This window comes from Amblyomma americanum, chromosome 1 (genome assembly GCF_052857255.1).
Source record: "Amblyomma americanum isolate KBUSLIRL-KWMA chromosome 1, ASM5285725v1, whole genome shotgun sequence".
NCBI lineage: Eukaryota > Metazoa > Arthropoda > Arachnida > Ixodida > Ixodidae > Amblyomma > Amblyomma americanum.
In genome coordinates this window covers 249,090,356-249,112,675 of record NC_135497.1, presented here as the reverse complement: position 1 = coordinate 249,112,675, position 22,320 = coordinate 249,090,356, and the positions used below count along the sequence as shown (strand labels likewise).

Here is a 22,320-nt window from a genome sequence, read left to right as displayed (position 1 = left end):
ATAGCTTCCTTCACCAAACTTCTCGGCTCGCAAAGGCTGGTTATTCCCAAGCAGCTAGTAGTGTCAGTGTCAGAATCTATTCTCAGTAATTTGAGCAAAAACAGAAAAGGGGAACGGGCAGATTCATTCAAGCGAAAGGAAAAGGAAAAAACCACTGTTGTGCTTTACATTCATCATTTCTCCCAGAGACTAAAAGAGATAGCAAATACAGCACATGTCAAAGTCATTTTTTCTGCTCCTGATAAGCTTGGGAAGATGTGCAAAATGGTTAACACCGATTTCGTTCCTAGAGAGTGCGACAGTAAACATGAAAATCAATTCGTCTCCTGTGAAGAAGATGTAGTTTACGCCATTCCTTTGTCATGTGGCAAGCTTTATGTGGGTCAGACGGGGAGATGCCTCAATGAACACCTGAAGGAGCACAATAACATTGTGCATAATACTGTAAAAAGGCATCACAGCATCCCCTGTAGAGACTGTGACAGCAAAACTTGCCACCCTGACTTCACTCGCACACAAGAGTTAAGCAAGCCCAGTAACCAACTAACACATGAAATAATTGAAGCAGCGCACATCCCCTGCTCAAAAGACGCCTGCGTCAGCAGCCCCTCTTTATCGATTTGTTCCAAAGAAATGGCATTTTTAGCGAGGGGGAAATGATGTTCTTAGTTATCTCCTTTGTTCAGTGCGGCATGTATGAATGACTCTGTATCTATGAATGGTTGTTTTGTTTTCTTCTCTTTGTTGGAACTGTATATATGCCTCGTTCCAAGCAATAAACAACAGTTGCAAGAGAGCGCTCGTGTATGTCGTGTCTTCCTCGTTGCCCCTGTCAAACTGCGCGCCGTTCTGTTTAAAAAAGAATGCTATGCAGGTATTCTCAAGGATTGTCTGTTTTCTTTTGTGCTTCAAATATACTGAAAACAACAAAGCACGTTCAGTAGTGGTAACAGCAGTGGGGGCTTGTGGCACTAGATGAGAGTTATAGTGCCAAGGGCAGCGTACTGACTGATGCTTATAGGGCTTTCCACACAAAAAACATTTCGTGGCTAGTGAAGTCTGCTTCACTGGTGACATATGCTCTGCATGCCCAAGTGCTGTAGCAGATACGGTGCCTCAGTGTGTGTTCCCTGGATGAAGAAAGTGCCACACCAAGGTACCATAACATGAACTGCCTCTCCGATCCCTCTTCCTTCACCTGCACACCTGCACTACTTGGCTTCATTGCACGCTAGCACTGGCTGCAGTACATGGCGATGCACAGACCACAGCCACACGCTGGCACGCTTTACCCCAAAAGTGGACATGATACTGCGCATAAATAAATAAAGTCTCGGCCATAATAACACGGAGCATGCTTCGACAATCAAAGCATTCTAATGCCCTATTTAGCGAAAATTAAGAAGTAATTTTTACATATGTTAGCGGCTGCCGCTGATGCACTTGCGTATGAAACCAAGAAACCATCATATCTTCTCTATGGAACATGAGAAAATTTCGAACGCGGAAGCATGCTTCATAATATTTTGGCTGCCCCCGTACATACACGTTTTGACTGCTAAATTTTAAAGCTGATTCTTCAGCACTTCTAGCAGCAAGAAGAAAAGCTAACTAGACAAGAGTTATGCACTCAATTATTCGTGATACATATTGGCGTAACAGTCAGTGTTCACTGGAGCACATAAAAATGCAGCAATACTTGTTATTCATTATTTTTTTTTATATAGAACTGTTGTTTGCCTGTTTTATCCATTAGGGCTCATTATGACTTCAAATTCTGAATATCCAAGGTGCACAACTTACCTTCAGAAGAAACGATGTCACTGCTTGTTTTAGAGAAGGACATTCAACTGCTTTAGTAATGACAGTGTTGTACTCTGTGACTTGTGCAAACTGAGCAAATGAAACCATTGCTATGTGCTGCACAATGTAGTTCTCAGATGACAAAACTAGGGCAAATGACCTTGCCAGCCTTTCACAAGCCTCGGCTTTCTGAAAGTGAATAAAAAACTTGGTTAAGTTGTTACTTTGCAAGTCTCGCAAAGTAAGAAATTGCATACCACTGCAGGGTTGTGCAAATCATAGCTGTCAAAACTGACCTGATGATTGAATTTCTGAGGTTAGAAGTTGTCATGCAGACACAGATCTGCTTAGTAGCAATTAATGCCAATCGCAAAACTACATTGCTGAAATATTAAACTTGGACAAAAGCCCACATAAACAAGGCTCTTCAACTTATCACTCTGTCCATGGGCAATGCAGAGACAGAAAAACAGTACCGCACCCTACAGCACGCCCTAATGAGTGAATTCACTTCAAGACCCATTTAGATCACACGACTGCCGACAACACTTTTTTGAGAGCACACATTCCAAAGCTCACATGCCTCTTGTGGCAGAGTGTTGTGGCCCACTGTACACAACACTCTGGGAAACAAAAGACAACACAATACAACAAGCTGGGAAACATTCTCTTTGGGTCGCAGCTATAGAAGGATTGATGGTTTATGGGGGTCTAACGTCCCAAAGTAACTCAGGCTATGAGGGACGCCATAGTGAAGGGCTCCGGGAATTTCGGCCACCTGGGGTTCTTACATGCACTAACATCACACAGTACATGGGCCTCTAGAATTTCGCTTCCATCAGAATGCGACCGCTGCGGCCGGGATTGAAGCGGCCCCTTTCAGGTCAGCAGCCGAGTGTCATAACCACTGAGCCACCGCAGCGGCTCTAGATGGATTGAAAATGCCATAGTACTTCAACAACGGCAATGACACCAGTAACTGCAGGGAAAGTCCCTCATAGAACTAGTGCTTTAAAATATTGCAAAACCAAAAAAAAAATATCAAGCAGGTAATTACAATGTGACAAGAGTGCATTATGCATAGCGATGGAAAGTGAACACACCTGTGAGCCAGAAAGATTGCGCATTGCTCCAAATGATGAAAGATGCAAGGCAGTGATTGTCTGTAGAGAGTCAACTCCACTAGCATGTAATGATTCAATGACTCTTAGTACCTGCAGGATGCAAAACGTTATTATTTCTTTTCACATAGAGTAAGCCACAGTGCTTCTATCATACTTCAAAATCAGGCTTGTACCACATGCAGTGTCTCCATGATTTAAAAAAAAAAGCTGCCTACGACCCCTAGCTAATTGAAAACTTGACAAAGGTCTAAAGTTTGAAACCAGATCAAAGGAAAACAGAGTACTTAGGTAGGATAATTTATGTTACATTGGAATTTTCACTTCAAACCATCCCAAAACAAATGGCCATCTGTCACGCACAAAATTTAACTAAACAAACAGTGCAGCAGACAGAACCATTTCAGTGAAATCCAACACTCACAAAAGCGGTACTCCTCATACAAATAAAATTGAGCCGATGCTGAGGCAGTGATCGAATATCCGTGAGCTAGACTATGCTGCTGCAAGGTAGACTCTAATTTAACTAGTAAGTTTATGCTGCACGAAACGCGAAATCGTATGCAACCACCCCGAACACTCTGCGGTTGAGCCGCAATGTTCATATGAAGATTTGTAAACACGTTGAATTGGGGGTACATAGGTCATTGGTTCGAATCCCTGCCGCGAGCTAGGCTCTAACTTAACTAATAAGTTTATGCTGCATGAAACGCTGAATCGTATGACACCATCTGGACATTCTGCGGCAAACGTTTGGGCCACAAATTTTACATGAATGTCGGGACTAAGTGGCCAGACATTGACGCCTGCCAGGCAGGGATATATATATACCGGATCGACATAGTTTAGTTTCGAGTTGTGTTGCTCGGGCATCATGCTGCCGCCTGCTATTTTATTCCATTAAGTAGAGCTTAACGCTCTAATACAATGTCACTGCTATGGAGGCTGTCATCTTAGATTCTATGTGTGTAACCAGCATAACTCGAAGGCTCGAAACGCGACCAAGATAGCTAACGCTCTAAAATGAAAAGTGTTCACAAATCAGGTAGTGAATAAAATATATCAGAATAACATACTAACAATGACAGGCACGTGTGCTTAAGCAATGACATGTTAATGACGACATTTTTTTAACTGTAGATTAAGATAAGCAGCATAGTGTGCAGTTGAGAGTGCAGTAGATGGATCAATCAATACAGAAATATATACCAGCCTGTGGAATGCACAAATGATGGGCTGCAAAGTGAAACCTAATAAGAGTAGGACGTTTCACTGTGTTACCTTGAATGCAAATAAGTAGGCTAATTCTGAACATTCTAGTAGTTTCTGTACTTTTGAATGCATGCTAATATTTTACCATTACAAGATAATTCTTGGCCATTTTCATTTAATTTGATCCTAGAATATTCCCCATGAGTTCCTCCTCCTAACAAATGCGTTGACTGCAATAAAATTAGAGCAGCCTGCCTTTTATGTGTCCAAAAAATCAGACATCTACATCATCATTCTGCAGGAAAATGCAGTTCACTCATCTTTGAAAGGAAACAATTTACCTTCATTTCAGCGTGGCATAAACTAAATTGTGAGAATGTACCTGCCTGGTAATCTACTGAATGTGTTCCATGTAATGCTGCTGCTTTCCCGATATGGTTCTCTTGCCTTAATACACATCTGCGCCCATGAAGAAAAGTAAGAGATCATTTGTTTGAAACAGAATTTCTTGGCCAGCGAGCAGAACTGTTGGTTGGTTTGGTTTCCGGCATTTAACGTCCAAAGCAACCTAGGCTATGAGGGATGCCATAGTGGAGGGCTCTGGAAATTTCGATCACGTAAGGTTCTTTAACGTGCACTGACATCGTGCAATACATGAGCCTCTAGCATTTAACGTCCGTAACTGTTGACATTAATTGTTGCTAATGATGTGGTTCACTTCCTAAATAGTGCACTGAACAACAACAAAAATCTTTATGTGGGTGTGAATGCAGTTCAAGGCGGGGTAGGGACCTCTCAATTATGCTACTGGGTGCACTCTGTGGTTTCCATAGGGCTCAAGGAACAATAAAAAAAGGCTTTACACCATAGTACATCTGAACAATGAGATGCTTGTGAACCGTGCTGGCGAGGGACAAAACATACTTTCCAGACAGTGGTAATGTGTGTCACTGCTAGACTGAAGGTACAGCTAGAAATGCACTATGCTCAATTCACCTTATATCATTCCCCAGACAGAGCCACTTCACTGCACAGTACTGCCTCAAAATGAAAATACTGTTCCCTGCCTTTTCAACACAACTGGGCTAAGGTTCTGGTTCATTTGCAGCTGGGTGCCACTCCTGTCTAGCAGCCTTGAAATTTGGCCCAACTTGGTATTTATGGCAGTAACTAGTTTACAAGAGGGGCTGTAAATTTCTGATAGAAATATGCTGAAAACCAGTTAAACTTCTAACATAAGAATTTTACATGGGATGGCTTCAACCAGTGAAGAGCGTTAACTGTACTCCTCTTTTCTCCCTCAACTAAATGCACTTTTGAAATGTTCTTTAAATTTCTTTCCAAGTATGGCTATCAGAGAGAGCCCTATATGTGCTACCATGTATAAAGAACAATTTGCTAGGAGCTGTAGTACTGCCAATGAATAGCTTTGCAATGTCACTTAGGTCAATGAGAAATGTGCTCATGTAGGTGACATACAATGAAAATGCTACACTGGTTGTGAAGAGATAGTAGAATATGCAATGCAATGTATGAACTGCTGCCACCAGACTTAACCCAAATGCATGAGTACATGACTAGCACAAGTGCCAGTTGTGGCACCAACTACCATGAAGGCTTCACAAATATATGCGATAAACAGATTTGTGACAAAAGAGTGGCTAAATCATTTCAATTCAGTAAGATGACCATGTATCTGCCTGCAAATGGTTGCACAATTACAATTATGCTTGCAAATGCTTATACAAAAGGGCAAAACTAAATGCAGAAGGAAGGAATAAAAGTCTTACATCACCAATGGAACTGGCATTCAGGTGAGCTACTTGTGACACAATTAGTGAGATGAGACATTCAGTCAGAGTGCTGCAAATCAAAGACTGGTCATATGGAATAGTCTTGAGGGCTTTCAAGAGAATGGAAACAGGCAGGTGGTCACTCTTTGCTTTGGAGCTAGTTTTGAGATGCTGAAGGAAGTGCTCCTGAAAAATAAACACAACCCATCTTCAACATGGCTTCAAGTGGTCTTTACCCAACAAGAATCATGGCAATCACCCACCACAGAAAAGGGCAGATGCATAGGATCAAAAGCCATACCAGCGTTTTCAACTCCAGGGATGTTATGGTCTTGCACAGGAACTTATTCAAAAGTTGCATTGCATTTGCCTTAGCTGTAGGCATCACTTTGGACAATGGCAAAGAACTTAAGACCTGCAAGTCCTTAGAGTGTAACTGTATCAGCAGTGCCTGAAAAGACAAAAGACACAAAAGTGGGATAAACAAGCAAATTGAATCTGCATTCAGCCACATTCATTTGCTTTGTGCAGCTGCACACAGTACTAGCTCAGTGGCCATCATGCTGAGCTCCCGAGTCCAAGGTCAAGGGACCAAATCCCAGCTGCAGCAGCCACACTTCATTAAAGACAAAATGCAAGAACGCTTATGTGTTGTGCAATGTCAGTTCATATTAAAGAACCCCAGGTGGCAAAAATTAATTCGGAGCCCTCTACTACAGCCACCATTTCTCTTTCCCCCATATCACCCACCCTTCAACCCTTCTCTCATGGCACAGTTCAGACCTGCACCATGCACCATGAGTGAGATAGTTACTATGCCTTTCCTTTTCTCATAACCATCCCACCTCACCACCACTCAATCCACTATGATTGCAGCTACCTGAAAGATATGAGGTTATTCACAATGCACATCCAATTTTGGTTCCTTTCAGTAAGGATGCATTTGAATGGTGGTCACAGAAGTTTTCACACAGCTGGCTGCATAACTGACCAATGCAAATGGAATTTACAATTTAAAAATAAAATAAACTTAAGCATGACTAAAAAATTGATGTTGCATTTCTTTGCGCTCACTTGCCTTTAAAGCAATAGGTTCAAAGCACACAAAGCTACACAGCTGTCACTTAAACACCCTGCAGGCAAACACAGATAGCAACATATTGTTGTGGACTAGAAGACGACAAACTGTGCAGTGGCACGAGCACCACTTGCTACCACAGGAACTGGGTGCTGCATGCATAAAAGACATAGCACAACCATGCTTAAGACAACAGTGAATAACTTTTCATCACATATCCATTTAATTATCAACTGTTCAAAGTTCAAAAAGCTGATAGAACCTAGGATGTCATATATATATACGACATAATCACCTTGTGTTCATCAGCCATGAAGTCGAAGAGGCGTGCCAAAAGTTGCTTCACATGAGCGCTGGCTTTCACATGTTTACCGGGAATAAGTTTGGCAAGTCGTACAAGAAGCTGGACATGCTCGTAACAAAGCTGCGGAGAGCCATACCTAAAAAATTAATTTCAAGGAAAAAAAGAAAAAAGCTGATTATTGAGCAAACACAACCTTGGTATAGAAGGAAAAGAAAGATTGTAAAGAAGAATATGCACGTCACCTAGCAACAAAACACCACACATCAGCTGCCAGGAAAGCCCTCCAGTGGCTTTCAGAAAAAACATTTGCGAGCAGTGTATGTTCCTGGCAAAAGAAAAAGCATAAAAATATATTACTCAGGCAGTTAGCTCAGTAACCTTATTAACTAAGCATTTATAGCACTGTTAACCTTTCTAGAAAAAAGAATATGAAAATGAACCTAAGTTTAAGCATGTTACTCTCCCCTCAGAATAAAAGCATAGAAAAACAAGCAAAAAGAAAAAAAAGTTCATACCAAAGCTGGAAAATATTTTGCAGGGAGTGTGGCCACAAATCGGCACATGTGGATGCAAACATTTTCATAGAGTCCTATTTTTCTGTAACACAGAAGTCAGTAACATGTCATATAAAACTCCTGTGCTTTTTCAGTAAGCTATGAAGCCTTATCTGCAAATGCTTTCACTGCTCGTTGCAATTACCTTGGTGCTTTGCCATCGCCTGTTGAATACTCCAGAAACACAGGGCACTGCAGCTCAACTATGCCTAGAGGTGCACGCAAGAACCAGAGTTGCAATTAAAGTATGTCAGAAGCAGTGAACATTGTTGCATAAAGTTTCAAAAGTGTTCCACAAAAAAAAAAAGCAATAACAGTTAAGGCACCACAGCAGCTGAAGAGCTTAGTCACAAATGTTGTGGCTCGCCTAATGGTGTTGGAATCAGTGGGAAAAAAAATACTGAAACATGCATATACAAGTGCTGCTCATTGAAACATGCTGTTCTCCCCTCTGCAACAAAATACTGATAGACAGTCCTGTGCCAACCAGCCTCTAAAATGTTCAGTCATTAAGAATTTGATTCCTAATCTGTAAGTAAGCTTCAGCTTAGCTAGAATGGTCACATGAATAAAACACTGAAACTCATGGTGTTTTCAAAATATTTGTGGCAGCGTTACAGAATGCTTTACCAGCCAAAAAAAATAAGTTTGGTATTAATAGTAAAATGAGCTTAACTGAAAATCTCTCTTATTTTGTTTACAAATTTTTGTGGATGCTGCATGCCCATGCTCTACACCTAGAATGTAAGGTGTGAGTAAGCTTATTAGACTTCATGAAGTAGGTCTGGAAGTGTGCACAAAACATTTATTTAACGATTTTACAGCAGTCATTTGGCCAATACGAACTACCATACTAACACATCCTGGAGCAATGAATTTAAATGAACATGGCTTATACTGCCCCCAAACTTAATTTTAATTCATATTTGGATGTGCTACTGTGCTATGTAGTTGCCATATTTCCTTGTTGCAATTATGAAAAAAGCAACTCGGGGGCACAAAAATCAAAGATCCTATGACTGCTACAGCCCACCCCCAGCAAACATGCAGATTCATTACCAGTGTCAATGACTGGGTTAGTTGCTTTGTGATGCTCAGATCTATAGTCCTAGGCTGCAATACAAATTAAAAAAAAAAGCATCCAGAATATTGCATGTGCTCATTTCCTTCCCTTTTTTTTTGTGCTCTTATAACAAATGACATTCACACAGAGGTCCTCACTGTCTAGAAATAAGTTATGTCAATTTGCATAGAAGGTTTCTATTAATGCAGGTTTTTATGCACAGAAAGCGACACTTAATTAAATTTTAAATATGGCTCTACGTTCTGGAATCAGCTGCACGAGATGCTATTAGATCATTCAAACTATGTTCTATAGCTTCTATTTGTTTAAAAAACACAGGAACAAAGAACACTTCTAGCAGCACCACTGGGAGTAGCATTCATTATGTGCATTACTTAATAATGGATAGTGCATCATATATGTAACCCTGTCTAGGGTGTGCTCATTTTACCAGTGATACATGTTGCTAGCTAAGCCAGTATGGCCAAGTTAAGTCATATGGCCCCTTCCAAACTATATATAACCCAAAATTTCCTGGCCAGTACTTTCACAATGACGTCACAGATTGCAATCGCTGCTTCAACTGCCTAATACAAAAACATAAACAATGATCATTTGGAATAATGTAAACATGCACAGACAGTTGTGGTTCATCAGAAATTTAAACATGCGAGGCACCTTTAGAAAACAGATAAACTCACATTTATCAATGCAGCTGAAGATAAGGTCAAGAATGTTTGTTTGACTTGGTGGCTGTAACCACATGTCTTGAGCATAAGAGAATGAAAAGGTATTAGTAAAGCATAACACCATCATAATTCAGTAATCACAAAACTCCCCAAGATTAATATCTAATCATCACAAACATTGAGATAGCTAGAGAAAAGCCACAACTGCAGCCCGAGAAAAGACATACCACTAGCATTAACAATGTGATCCAGGATCGTTGTGAGTAGGAGCAGGTTCCCAGGTGAGAAGTTTTCACACAGATCTGTGGAAAGATTGAAGCACCTTACAATGAAAAAAAAAAAAGAAAAAGGCTGAAATAATAAGCAAGGCTGTCAGATTTTCCCTGATTTCTTAAGGTTATCAAAAGTAAGTAGCAAGGAAATGCAAACTGAGATAAGGTCATATTTTACCAGCTTTTCTTTCTGAATGCATATTTGCATATACTGCCATTTTTGCTTCAAAAATAAAAAAAAAGACATCCACCTTTAAATCCACATGTGTCTTCTCCATTATCTTGGCATTACGCTTTATCAATTAATCAACAATCAGCTCTCTTATGAATTTATTGATCCTCGCTTGATGCAAAATAGTAATCCAACTAGTTTTGCTGCAAATAACAAGTGCCTTTTTCTTGAGCTTCAGACCACTGTGATCAAATCACATTTTCCTGGCATTAATTTTGGAACTGCTTGCCATTTCAATAAAATCCTGCCACTGTTTTTCTAATTTCAAAAGATTACTGAAAGATTTAATTTCAAACAGTAAACTCGTTTCAGTGCACTTTGTTTTACCTCTCTTCATTTGTGTTTATTTTGTCGTATGCCACTGCCACAATATCATTCCAACTATTCACATTTATTGCTGTGACTGCATCTTTTTCTAGCTAGGAATTAAGTAATATGGGGTTCAGGTACAGACTCTGGACTATGCGACCTAATTCTGTCTAACAACATATATGCTTACTCTTGTTCCACTTGTGCATAATAAACCTGAATCGATTTGATAGTTTTATTTTACACCATTCCAGGGCCATTACAACAGCATGCTAGGCATGTGCACCATATTTGCTCGAAAAAACTGCAAGATATACAGAGGGTTTCTCTCATGAGCCAAAAATAAAAGCCAGTTGACATATGCTTACAAAAAATTACAGAGTGTTTGCTGCATTTGAATCAGTGCGAAAGCACAGATTTGTGCTATGTAGAAGACGATGATGAGCACAAGCAGTGCCACGGGACGGAATGTCCGCACCTCAGATGGAAGTTGATGAAGACGACACTCTGCAATGCACAGCTTGAGAGTGTGCTGCAGTTTAACACGAGGTGCGTTCAGCTGCGGTGATAGCCTAGCGCTCTTGTACAGCAGCCTTTGAAGGTGATCTGTCTGTGCCACCGCGGGTTCGACTCCCAGTCGTGGATAGAGAGGTGATTTTCTTTTCTTTGCTTTTTTTTTTGTGGATAGTGATGTGATTTTATTTTGTGTTTTTTTTCTTTCTGCTGCTTCTGCTGCACAAACATCAGCACGAGATGATTTTGCTTGGCTCTGAGTGTACGGATTAGTGCTTTCGCACTCAAACAACCTTGGGGAGTGTTGAACAATAACCAGAAAGTGATATAAAAGAATCCATTTCTGTGTATACGAATCACTGCTATAAAAGAAAGCATGGTACAGATGCTACCTTTACACAGAGAGCCATATAACCACTGAATGGCATTCCCTAACACCTCTAAAAAACTTTTCTTGGTCTCCCCCTTCCTCTACACATGCAGTGGCTGTGCACATTGAGAAAAAGGCGCATCCTCCACTTGCTGCATTGTTTGTCCAGTCAGAGTGCTGCCTACCTGCTCGAGAGACCCAAATTCAATTTATGGTGCTGCTAACACCTTTCTTGCAGTGTGACATCTGAAGTTGGTGTGGCTAAATGGAGCTTCCCCCTTAGAAGTGAGGCACTTACAGATTGCCACCCTGCCATTCAGCGTGGGTCGTGAATTTGCCAGCAACAGACCCAAGTTGCAGCAGCTACCTTTAGTAGCTATTAAGCTTACTTTCTTTTTTCCCTCCACTAAGCCATTCTTTTGTTCTCCTCCAGCTTCCTTCCACTACGTTTTACAACTTTGAAAGCCTTAAATAAATTCCTCACTAAAATTCCAGATGGTTAACAGTCAGTAAGCTATAATTACACATTTATAAAGTGCCACAGAGAAAAATATTTTCAACAAGAAAATCCAGGGCATCATAAAAAATGTGTTGAGTGAATTCAACGCATTAGTAGCATACAGATGAGCGCTCAGCATACTAGTCAGTGAAGAATAAATCATGTTGTATATTTGTGCACCAGGAAAATCCCACAGGTGGCTATTCACTAATCTGATACTCATGCTGTTAACTCGCATAGGTTTCCAAACGGCATGACAAATGCTTCCAAACACTCACTTAATCAGAATTAGCTTGCATAAATATGTTTTCCTCCATTTCGTGACTACTACAAAAAGAACTTATTTAGAGGTTAACCAAGTTCCTTTAAGGAAAATGAAAGTGGTTCTAAATGTTGAAATATGCAGCAAATAATGTAATTTCCTCGCTTAGTATAAGTGCAGTAGCAATAAACCAGCTTTATTTTTCTTATGCAGCCTTACATATTCACACCAAACCACTTCAATACACCTGGGAGCACACAAGCACCCCAGACCACAAAAGAGGAGCAGAGCTGACTGCAACCAAAGTTATGCACATGACATGATTGTGAGAGCAGAACTCCCGACTTTCATCGGCTCACATGTTTTAATGGCTGCATAGCGATAATGAAGTCATCACCATGAGATGCATAAAACAAGCAATGAATTTGAATGTGGCATTTTCTATTGTTCTGGAAGAGTATGAATATGATTTGCTGTTCATAGGCACATGAAACAAGACTACAGCCATCAGTAACACAGAAACGTTTGGAAGCCATACTCACCTACTCACCTAAATGTTTCTGAAACCCCTACAACTTCCCTTTGAGACTCAACTACTGTTACGTAGCAACTTTATGTATACAATGACATGGGCAATCACATGCATAACAAAGCTCAGGTATGCACATCGCCACTTAAAACAAGAGGTAACAGCCTATTTCAAAATTTAAGCATGCATCTTTACGTAGAATACTCAATTGAAAATATAGGAAGAAAAGAAAAAAGAAGTGGCTGTAATTATATCATTTGCCAAATTTAACAAAACAGTACTGGCACAGTTATAAGGTGGTGGGAAGTAACAATGTTCCTGTACAAGTTCTTTCACACAGCTGCATGCAGCAGAAGTGTCTGTATCTCAGCAGAGGTAAGTGCCCTTTGAGGTTCGCAGTAGATACACCACAATGGCAGAAACACCAATGCAATGCAACACATGCACTGCTAGCATTAAGCATAAAATGAAAGAACTTACCACAGGATACAAGATAGAGCTTCACAACTTACTAGGCACAATTAACGCAATATTGTTCTCTGGAATATAGACCCAAATAGTAAAAATAAAAAGCTTAAAAATAATAACATGTGATGTGGACTGTTTAAAGTTTTGAAACGACACACGGGCTACACGGGACACCGTAGTTGAGGGCTCCGGATTAATATAGAGCCCCTCGGGCCTTTTAACGTGCCTTGAGATTGCATGGCACACAGGCGTTTTTTGAACTTCGCCTCCATTGAAATGCAGCTGACACGGCCGGGTTTGATTTCATGTTCTTGGTAGCAGCTGAATGCCAAACCCACTGAGGCACCGCAGTAGGTTAGAAAGCAATAAAAAATTCAGGAGGGCACTTTGTTGACCTAAAGTGCGGTGAGGCGAAAGCCTTTAGCACGATGTTGCTGCTTGTGTCACGTGTGTGGTTAAGATGTTAATTAAGTACACAATCGTTTGTGAATCTTAAATGCTGAAGACATTGAAGGGCTTTTGGGAGGCATCCGTCTGATTCGACACCTTTCTGCAAACACTCTCCAGCGTCGTAGACAAGGAGAATTACATATGCGTTGGCAGGAAGTAGCGTAGTTGTTACCACGCTCGGCTGCGGAATGGAAGGATGGTGGTTCGAATCCAATCGTGCACAAAGATTTTTTTCTCATAGAACTGAAGAGCGTAACGAATGGACGGACGGTATGATGTCACTTCCATTGTCGTGACTTCCGGTTCGTGATGTAACGGACGGACAGGATCTCGACCGAGAGTATGAGCCATTAAAGGCTTTCACCTTAATAAAGTAGCAGTCAGCTGGCAACATTGGGTAGGGCTGAATAACTCATTCACTTGTGCCAACCAATACACGCACAATGAGACTCCCTACAACTGTCAAATGATCATACCAAAGCCAAGAACAGCTCCACAGAAGTCGGTATTGTCTGCAAGGACTGCCACAAGGTGCTCTGCTGCTATCCAGACGTGCAGCATCAGACTGCTTCTATGGGATGCTACCAGGTTGGCCGCATAAACCTCGAGAGCAGGCAATCTGCACACAGAGAAGCAGCACACTGTCACAACGTGTGTGCACTAGAAGCCTGGCAACACAGTTTCCTCACTTATAAAAGACGAAAATTAAATGAGTGCACCTGATAACTTCCTACTAAAAGAAACTTTTGCGAAGGTCACAATCAATAGCTAGTATCAAAGTGTCAACACCATCAAAGAATTTCCTGCACCGCGGCTGCATAGCCAACATCAAATGCATTGTGCAGCACGCGTAGAATCTGCACATCTGCTATGCCAGGTTCCATTACTAAGCCTCATATGCAGTCACTTCATTAGTAGAAGAGAAAACAACTTTTAAAATGCTGACGTCACGTGTGCACAAACATAAGACTTGCCTTGAGAGGATGACAATCATCTTAACAACGTTCTTCATGCTGCTGCTGTAATAGCCTTCATATTTCAAAAGGAGGGAGTCCAACAAGCGCAGGTGAAAAGCGACAGCTTTCATCTCCACCAAAAAACTACCTTCCTAAAAAAGAGAAAAGGCGCATGCAATATAAACAGTTTCAGCGTGCACGGATACAAAGCTACGAAATATCACGAATGCTATTCACATCGCAGTGATTTCTTTATATAGGCTCATGATTAGGTCAAACATACACAACTTTTTGCTTCCAGACAACTTTCATAGAAAACAGCTGAAGAGTACAAAATATTTCCTTGCAGATCGTTCATTGTTTTTAGCACCACACTTGAGCAATTAAATGTTTCTGATTAGGTTTTTCTCACTGAGAGAAAACAAGATGTTGCAAAGAGATTCCCCATGAAAAAAAAAAAAAAAGAGAGAGAAAGATAAAAATAATTCTGAAAGTAGTATAGTTATGAGCTCAACATCAAGAAACATTGAAAATAAACCAGCAAGAGTGCAAATTTTCTGACCTTTCTTTGTTCCATCTTCTCCAGTTCCAATAACCATTCAGTCACATACCTGCAGAGGTCACTTACAGCAGAATCAATGCTAAATTTGTGTTTCAAGCCATCCCTGTACTGAAGAAGGGTCCTGGCATAGCAAAAAGGAGAAAAGATGGATCCTTATATGACTATCAGTTAGCCACCGCATGTTCGTCCGGTCACTCATAACACTGCTGTACACAGTCTTTTGTCTTTTTGAACAACTAAATATCTTAGCTCAGAAGCACACTACTATACTGGGCAAGTTGGTTGGTGTTCATTCTGACGACCAGCGTGAAATTCAACAAGGGACAGCGCACGTGTTGTCTTTCCTTTCTGTCCCTTGTCAAATTTTGCACTGGTCGTCAGAATGTATTTTAGCTCATGCATGCAATTCTGATAATGCAATTAGCAGAAAGAGTAAATTACAAAGCAAAACTAGAAAGAATAAATAGGTCATTGAGCTTGCATAAATTCATGTGCTGCAATCAGTAGTTGGTATTAAGTCATCATATGTACAGGTGATCACAATGTCGTTCCGCAAACACCTTGTGTTTTGCAGAAGCGTATTCCACTTACTGTCTTATCCTAACAATTATATTTCAAGCTTTCAGTTTTTAACTGCAGTCAGTGAAAAGCTTGGTTAACTAACTGAAACCATGGTTGTTAAACAAATGAAAGGCGTTTTTTATTGTCACAACAAGACAACAGAATCATTAAGGCCGCATGCAAGACTATTTAAAATTAAACAACAGACAGGATTTGTAATGTAATAAATAGACCTTTTGATTATTCACCTATGACTGATGGTCTTTCTGCTAGTACAAAGAGTGCTAGAATACAGGACTGCTTGCTGTGAACTGATGGAACTTAACCAATGCAAAGCAATCACAAAACAATTGCAATCCAAAGCACTCGATGCAAAGATTCTATTCCACAGTTAACCGAGGCGACTGCAGTTTGGAAACGCAAGGTACCACCTACTTGACTAAGATCTTGCGAGCTGAAATGAGCATCTTGAGATCAAGGCCTTCGAGCAGCAGTGCAAGTTGGCTCAACTTCTCACATACACTAGACAGGCTAGTGAGCTGCTTTTCGTGAGATTCTCCAACGTGGAGCTTTTCAAGGCACTGAAGCAAAACCTACACACAAAAAAAAAACAGCAATTACAGTACACACCTAACTAAAATATATATAGCCACATACTATGCAAAATGGACAGCTTATAAAACACTGTACAATGGTTGTGCCACCTCTAATGAAGTGAAGAAATGACTGACTATCGCATTTTGTGCAATTTTTGGACTGTCATCCAGTGTCTGTGATATTAAGGTTACTGAGTACCAGATGAGAGTGTAATGGTGTATTCCAGTTGGCCTTTAGGAGCATCGCTCTCAATCCGAGAAGAAACAGAAAACGCGTCGCAGTGTCGATATATCCAAATTGGCAATTACAACAATACAGATGCTCCTGGCTGCATAGGGCAAAGCAGGTCGATCCACTCTGGAGAAAGTTGGTCATGATCCATGACTGGAACCCAGGATTTGAATCTAAATTAGCCATTGAAACCTAAGTTTTAGTTTGTGAAGCAAGAAAATGTGCTCCAGATCAACAACTTGCTCCAGATCACCAACTGGAATGCATCATAAGGCTTCCCAAATCAATACTAGAGCAAAAGTTACTCAATACCTGCTTGGCATTTAAAAGAAATATAAAGTTAACGCTGTCAGAGAGCTACAGAAGCAGGGTATAATGCAAAGTTTCTGCAAAGAGGTTAGCAAAAGAGGGCACGGCCCATATTTTTCAAAAGATTGACAGAAGCATTTTCAGTTCATTACTTCGCATTTTTCTTTTCAAGAATTCAAGTTAACTTTGCCAACCGTTGTCATTATCTGTTTTCATGTCATTAGCAAGCACTCAATGTTATAATCAGAAAACCATTCCCATGCATCAAAGTCTTGTTTGCTGGCACCCTGTGGAAGCAGCTATAGTCTGCGGCACATGGTGTGCTGCGACACCGCTGACTTGGACGCATATGGGTTAGATCCACCTTTATCTAGGTCAGACACATGTAGCTTTGCCACAGTTTGGAGTTTAGAAAAATTATTGTTAGGTTATAGAATGCCAAGTGCTTGGGCTCTCAGCAGCTATGTATGTATTTATGTGTATATATATATATATATATATATATATATATATATATATATATATATATATATATATATATATATATTAAGGAAGCCAACAGTCACCGAAACCAAGGTGCATAAAGGAATGTTTTTCATTTTTAGTGCCAATCAATCGGTTTTAAAGAAAATTACTTATAAAGCAGCAGAAAAAACAACCATGCCCCCGGTGGGATCCGAACCCACGACCACCGAATATCGCGTCCGGTGCTCCGGTGCTCGTGGGTTCGGATCCCACCGGCGGCATGGTTGTTTTTTCTGCTGCTTTATAAGTAATTTTCTTTAAAACCGATTGATTGGCACTAAAAATTAAAAAAAAAATTTTAAACATTCCTTTATGCACCTTGGTTTCGGTGACTGTTGGTTTCCTTAATATGTTTGTCAAACGAGCCCCTCATTTCCTTTATCTTGCCTATATATATATATATATATATATATATATATATATATATATATATATATATATATATATATATACACCTTTATCTAGGTCAGACACATGTAGCTTTGCCACAGTTTGGAGTTTAGAAAAATTATTGTTAGGTCATAGAATGCCAAGTGCTTGGGCTCTCAGCAGCAGCACAGCACATATATATATATATATATATATATATATATATATATATATATATATATATATATATATATATATATATATATATATATATATATATATATATATATATATATATATATATATATATATATATATATATATATATATATATATATATATATATATATATATATATATATATATATATATATATATATATATGGGCATGTTCAGATAAGAACGGTAATCGAGGTCCCATGACCATTTTTTGTTTTCAATTATATTTTTATATGTGATGGGTAAATGTGTCCACACAAAGGAATGAACCTTAGTTTTGCAAGGAACTTTGTAGTTTTCTCGGAAAAAAATCGTATGTCACAAGAGGTGGAGAATGTCGTTTTTGCCACTTCTCAAAGTTGCAAGTTTGGAGCATCACTGCATGCACAATAAGTTGTTTTCGCGCATAATTATTTTTTCAGTACTTTATTACAACTTGTACTATACGAAGAAATAAAAAAACGTTTTCTTTCTCTGTCAATCTTCTGAGTAAAAAATCGCAAATTTCGCTTCCGGAGCTGTGCGGTGCCAAAAAGGCACTTTTCAGGGCAGCCTTAGGGCAAGATGCGTAAAGATCTCCCGGCTGAATCTTTTTCTCTGTATTTTTCAGCTACTTTTAATCACTTCAGGCAAGTTTTGTAGCTCTACACTTGACCTATGTTTTTCAATATGGCCTCAAAATTGGCAGAAGTTCAAAAACGTCAAAAAAGTGACAACTTTGACTTGAATTTAAAAAAAAACATCATCATCGAATTCTATTAAAATTTGCCCTAATAATACTCAACATTTCATAATTCTAAGGCTTTAAAAAAGTATTGCATTATATTGTTTTAAAGTATGGAAATAAATACAAAACGGACTTTATGATTTCAATCCCTACGACTGCTCAGTATTCCCTCTTAGAATGCGCAATCGTCAGAAGCTGGTTTTAGTATTGGTATTTTGTAAGTAAATTTTAAACGCTACAGTTGCTGAGTTCATAAGTGTAATTTGTAAGCATTTTTTTCTATTACAATCAAAGGTCTAAAGCTCCTATTCGCTTTCGTACTGTTCTAACGGTGGGACCTAAATTACTGTAAGCATATTCCAACACGTTATTTTGGAGTGACGTGTGTGTAGGAGTAGTTTATGCAAACAATTAATGCACCCGTCGCACTTTCAAGGTGACTTTAACTGCTACCGCCGCTCCAGGGATGAACCGCGCTTTGCAGCCGCTCCTATAGCTATATAACGCCCGGCGCGACCCTGAAATTCACAGCATCATGTGTGCCGCCGCCGCACCGAGGCTTTAGCCGCCGCTATCATCTTTTCATCGCAACGCACCGAACGCCTAGCAGTTATGCCTCAGCCTTCGACCTTCGACCGAGATAACCCTTGTGAGCGGATGTTGTTCGGATCTCGAATTTTGTGTGTCGTTTTCCAGGCCTGGTAGACCCGGTGGGGTCGTTTTCTGTACTCACGTGTTTTCTCTGCGCTGGAGCGCTCCCTCGACAAGCATACTTGGTATATCAGTCTCAGCTCGTACGCCAGACCGAAAGAACATCAGTGTCGACGGTGGGCAGCCTGTGTTAAAAATCCATTCATCTGTCCATCTCCTCTTTTTGGAAAAGCAGCTCTGGGCCCTGCATCCGTCACCTGCTCTTCTGTCTCGCGATAATCTCCGGAAGCGGTGAGCTTTTGCATTCATGAAGAGATTTCCGCGGCGAACGTTTTGTGCCGACTACTCAAAAAGGCACAAACAGAGAATTGAAAAAGGACGTAATTTTTGCAGTGTAAAGACACTCAATGTCGCTGCTCTCAAAAAAGTCCTACTTCCCGAAGAAGCTCTCCGAGTACGAGAATGTGACTTCATCTGTCAGAATTGTTACCGTCGGTTCAAGGAAGACATAGATAATATGCAGGCAGAGTCAACCGAAACATTAGAAGAATTCCGCCCTGGGGAAGAAATCGTAGAAAATTTAAATTCAAGTGTCAGCCTTACCTCCGAAATCTCGCCCCTAAAGCCACCGAGCGCTCTAAAAAAACGCCTCAGACTTTCCTATGCAAAGCGAAAGCAGGAAGAGGTGGCAAGAGCTATGGTGACGAAAATACGATCGGGGATACAGGCAGCATATAATGTCCCAGAGACTTCGCGTGCGTCAGAAGAAAAGTGTGCGCAATGCAGCAGTTGGGAGGACAACCTACATGCTGCCTACAATAGGTGCACGTCCTTTCAAGAGCGTTGCCAGCTGCTGACACTGCTACCACGCAACCTAACCGTGAAATATGTGCAGGAAGTTATTCCAGAGGCAACGAGGTCGTTATCCAAAAATCGAAGAAGATGGTGGATGAGGAAGGCGTATGGTCAACACAGGAGAGATATACAAGATGTAAACTACAACAGGAAGACATTACCACCGTTTTAGAATATTACACCATGGATGAACTCGATTGCTCTAGACAGACTCCGAACAAAAAGGATGTTGTGAGAATCGAGAAGGAAGGAGAGAAAGAATGGATACCTAAACGCTTCATGACGCGGTCCTTGCGAGAAGCATTCCGCCTCTACAAGCAAGCTCACCCTGCCTCCCAGGTTGGCCTCACGAAATTCATATCCTTGCGTCCTAAGTGGGTGAAATGCTCGCCACAGTGGCAAGTGTGTGTTTGTGTGTGCTGTGCAAACTTTCAGTTGTGCCTCGTGGGACTGCAGAACGCGTCCGGAAGGTCGCTTTCTCCCGAAGATATGCAGAGCCTCTGCGTATGCCAGGAACCTACTGCGTCGTGTTTCCTTAGGAATTGTGAGCACTGTCCACAAGATGGCATTTTCACTTCGGAAAATTTTGAAATGAGCAGCGAGGACGAGGTGTTGATTGCTTCATGGGAATACGGTGAGCTCGTTAAAAAGACTCTGACCGCTTCATCATTTATGAGAGAATGTCTAAGAATGACCATGAAATGGATTCCCCACAACTATATTAGATCTGTGCAAGCAAGAGCAATACATGAAGAAAAACACAGCTGCAAGAGAGGTGCAATTGTTTTGCATTTTGATTTCGCCGAAAACTGGACAGTTGTGCTTCCAGACGCAGTACAAGCTTACCATTGGCAGAAAAAGCAGGTGACCGTGTTTACCTGCGTTGTCACGTCAAGAAAATCGACTCGGAACTACGCCGTAATTTCCGACGATATGTCTCATGATTCAGCTCATGCATGCTTGGCTCTGTCAAAAATCAAAGCACACCTCGAAGACAACGCGCCAATCTACACCAAGATAACATATGTGAGCGACGGGGCTCCCGCTCACTTCAAGAATAAATATCAGTTTCATGAGCTACAACGCAGTGAATGTCGAGAGACGAAATGGATGTTTTCGGCCACTGGACACGGCAAAAATGCTTGCGACGGCGTTGGTGTGCTTGTCAAACATCGAGCATCACACCACAACTTGCGGAAGCCTGCAAGTGAGTCCATACAAACAGCCAGCGGCTTCATAGACGCAATTAAAGGAACGCTAAAGAACATCACCATTCTGGAGCTCCCACAGAGGGAGCTTGCAGACTTTCGCGAAACGAAGAAGGAAGAATGGAAAATGGCAAAGAAAGTGCCTGGAGTTCAGACGCTCCATATGTGGAAGTACGTTCAAACAAATGAAGGCAGTGCATCCTACGTGGCCTCCACCACTGCTTCGGAATGGAAGAGACTGTGATCTGGTTTGTGCTTCGTGCTGGACAATATACTGTGCGCATACCGACTTCAACTGCTGCCGTTAATTTCTTGTTACGATTTTCTGAATTGCGATCTGCATATAAAGCGGCATCCCATTTGTAAATTGCGTTCCTATTAAAACTCCTCCTGATTAAAAATCTCGCAGATAAATTGTTCCTCTCAGAAGACGACGTTCTGTCTCCTGACATTGCCCTGTAGAACCTTTGAACACAGAGGTAAACAGATGCAGGTACGGAAACGTCGGCTTCAGAAATACATTAATATAAATTTTTATATATAAAATTTTTTCTAGGAACCCACAAATTATCTAATATTTTTAAAAAATCGATTACATACCAATGTACCTTACGATGATAAATTAGAGAATACAAAAAAAAAACGTTTGACCGCCAGCAGTCAGTTCATCAGGTGAAATAACGAATTTATTCCCATTTTGACGCATTAAGAACGCCGCTAACAAGCGAGTAGAAGCTGTACAAACATTCAGGATGGTTCGCATATTGTGGTAATTGAAATGTAACCACGTTCAGTGAGTGCTAAATCAAATTTCTGACAGTTACTATTTCTAAGAGGCAGTAATAAGCAATTCTAGGTAACAAAAACATGAACTCAGTTTTGCATTTATTTTTATACTTTAAAACAAAATAATGCAACACTTTTTTGGTGTTTTAAAATTATCGAGTATTGAGTATTATTAGGGCATTTTTTAATAAAATTCGATGATGATGTTTTTTTTTAAATTCAAGTCAAAGTTGTCACTTTTTT

General features: G+C 40.5%; 1 protein-coding gene across 1 annotated transcript in view; it reads right to left on the bottom strand.

The window, feature by feature from the left end:
- LOC144114898 (FIGNL1-interacting regulator of recombination and mitosis-like) overlaps positions 1-22,320 on the bottom strand; it is a 37,290-nt gene that overhangs the window by 9,118 nt on the left and 5,852 nt on the right. The window contains exons 7-20 of the mRNA XM_077648911.1: positions 16,036-16,193; positions 15,040-15,160; positions 14,496-14,629; positions 13,998-14,140; positions 9,845-9,919; positions 9,630-9,695; positions 8,011-8,074; positions 7,827-7,908; positions 7,554-7,636; positions 7,303-7,447; positions 6,231-6,380; positions 5,927-6,115; positions 2,907-3,017; positions 1,804-1,992 (exon numbers count right to left, since the gene is read on the bottom strand). Of these exons, the coding sequence (XP_077505037.1) occupies positions 1,804-1,992; positions 2,907-3,017; positions 5,927-6,115; positions 6,231-6,380; positions 7,303-7,447; positions 7,554-7,636; positions 7,827-7,908; positions 8,011-8,074; positions 9,630-9,695; positions 9,845-9,919; positions 13,998-14,140; positions 14,496-14,629; positions 15,040-15,160; positions 16,036-16,193 (1,710 nt within the window). The remainder of the gene's footprint in view (positions 1-1,803; positions 1,993-2,906; positions 3,018-5,926; positions 6,116-6,230; positions 6,381-7,302; positions 7,448-7,553; positions 7,637-7,826; positions 7,909-8,010; positions 8,075-9,629; positions 9,696-9,844; positions 9,920-13,997; positions 14,141-14,495; positions 14,630-15,039; positions 15,161-16,035; positions 16,194-22,320) is intronic.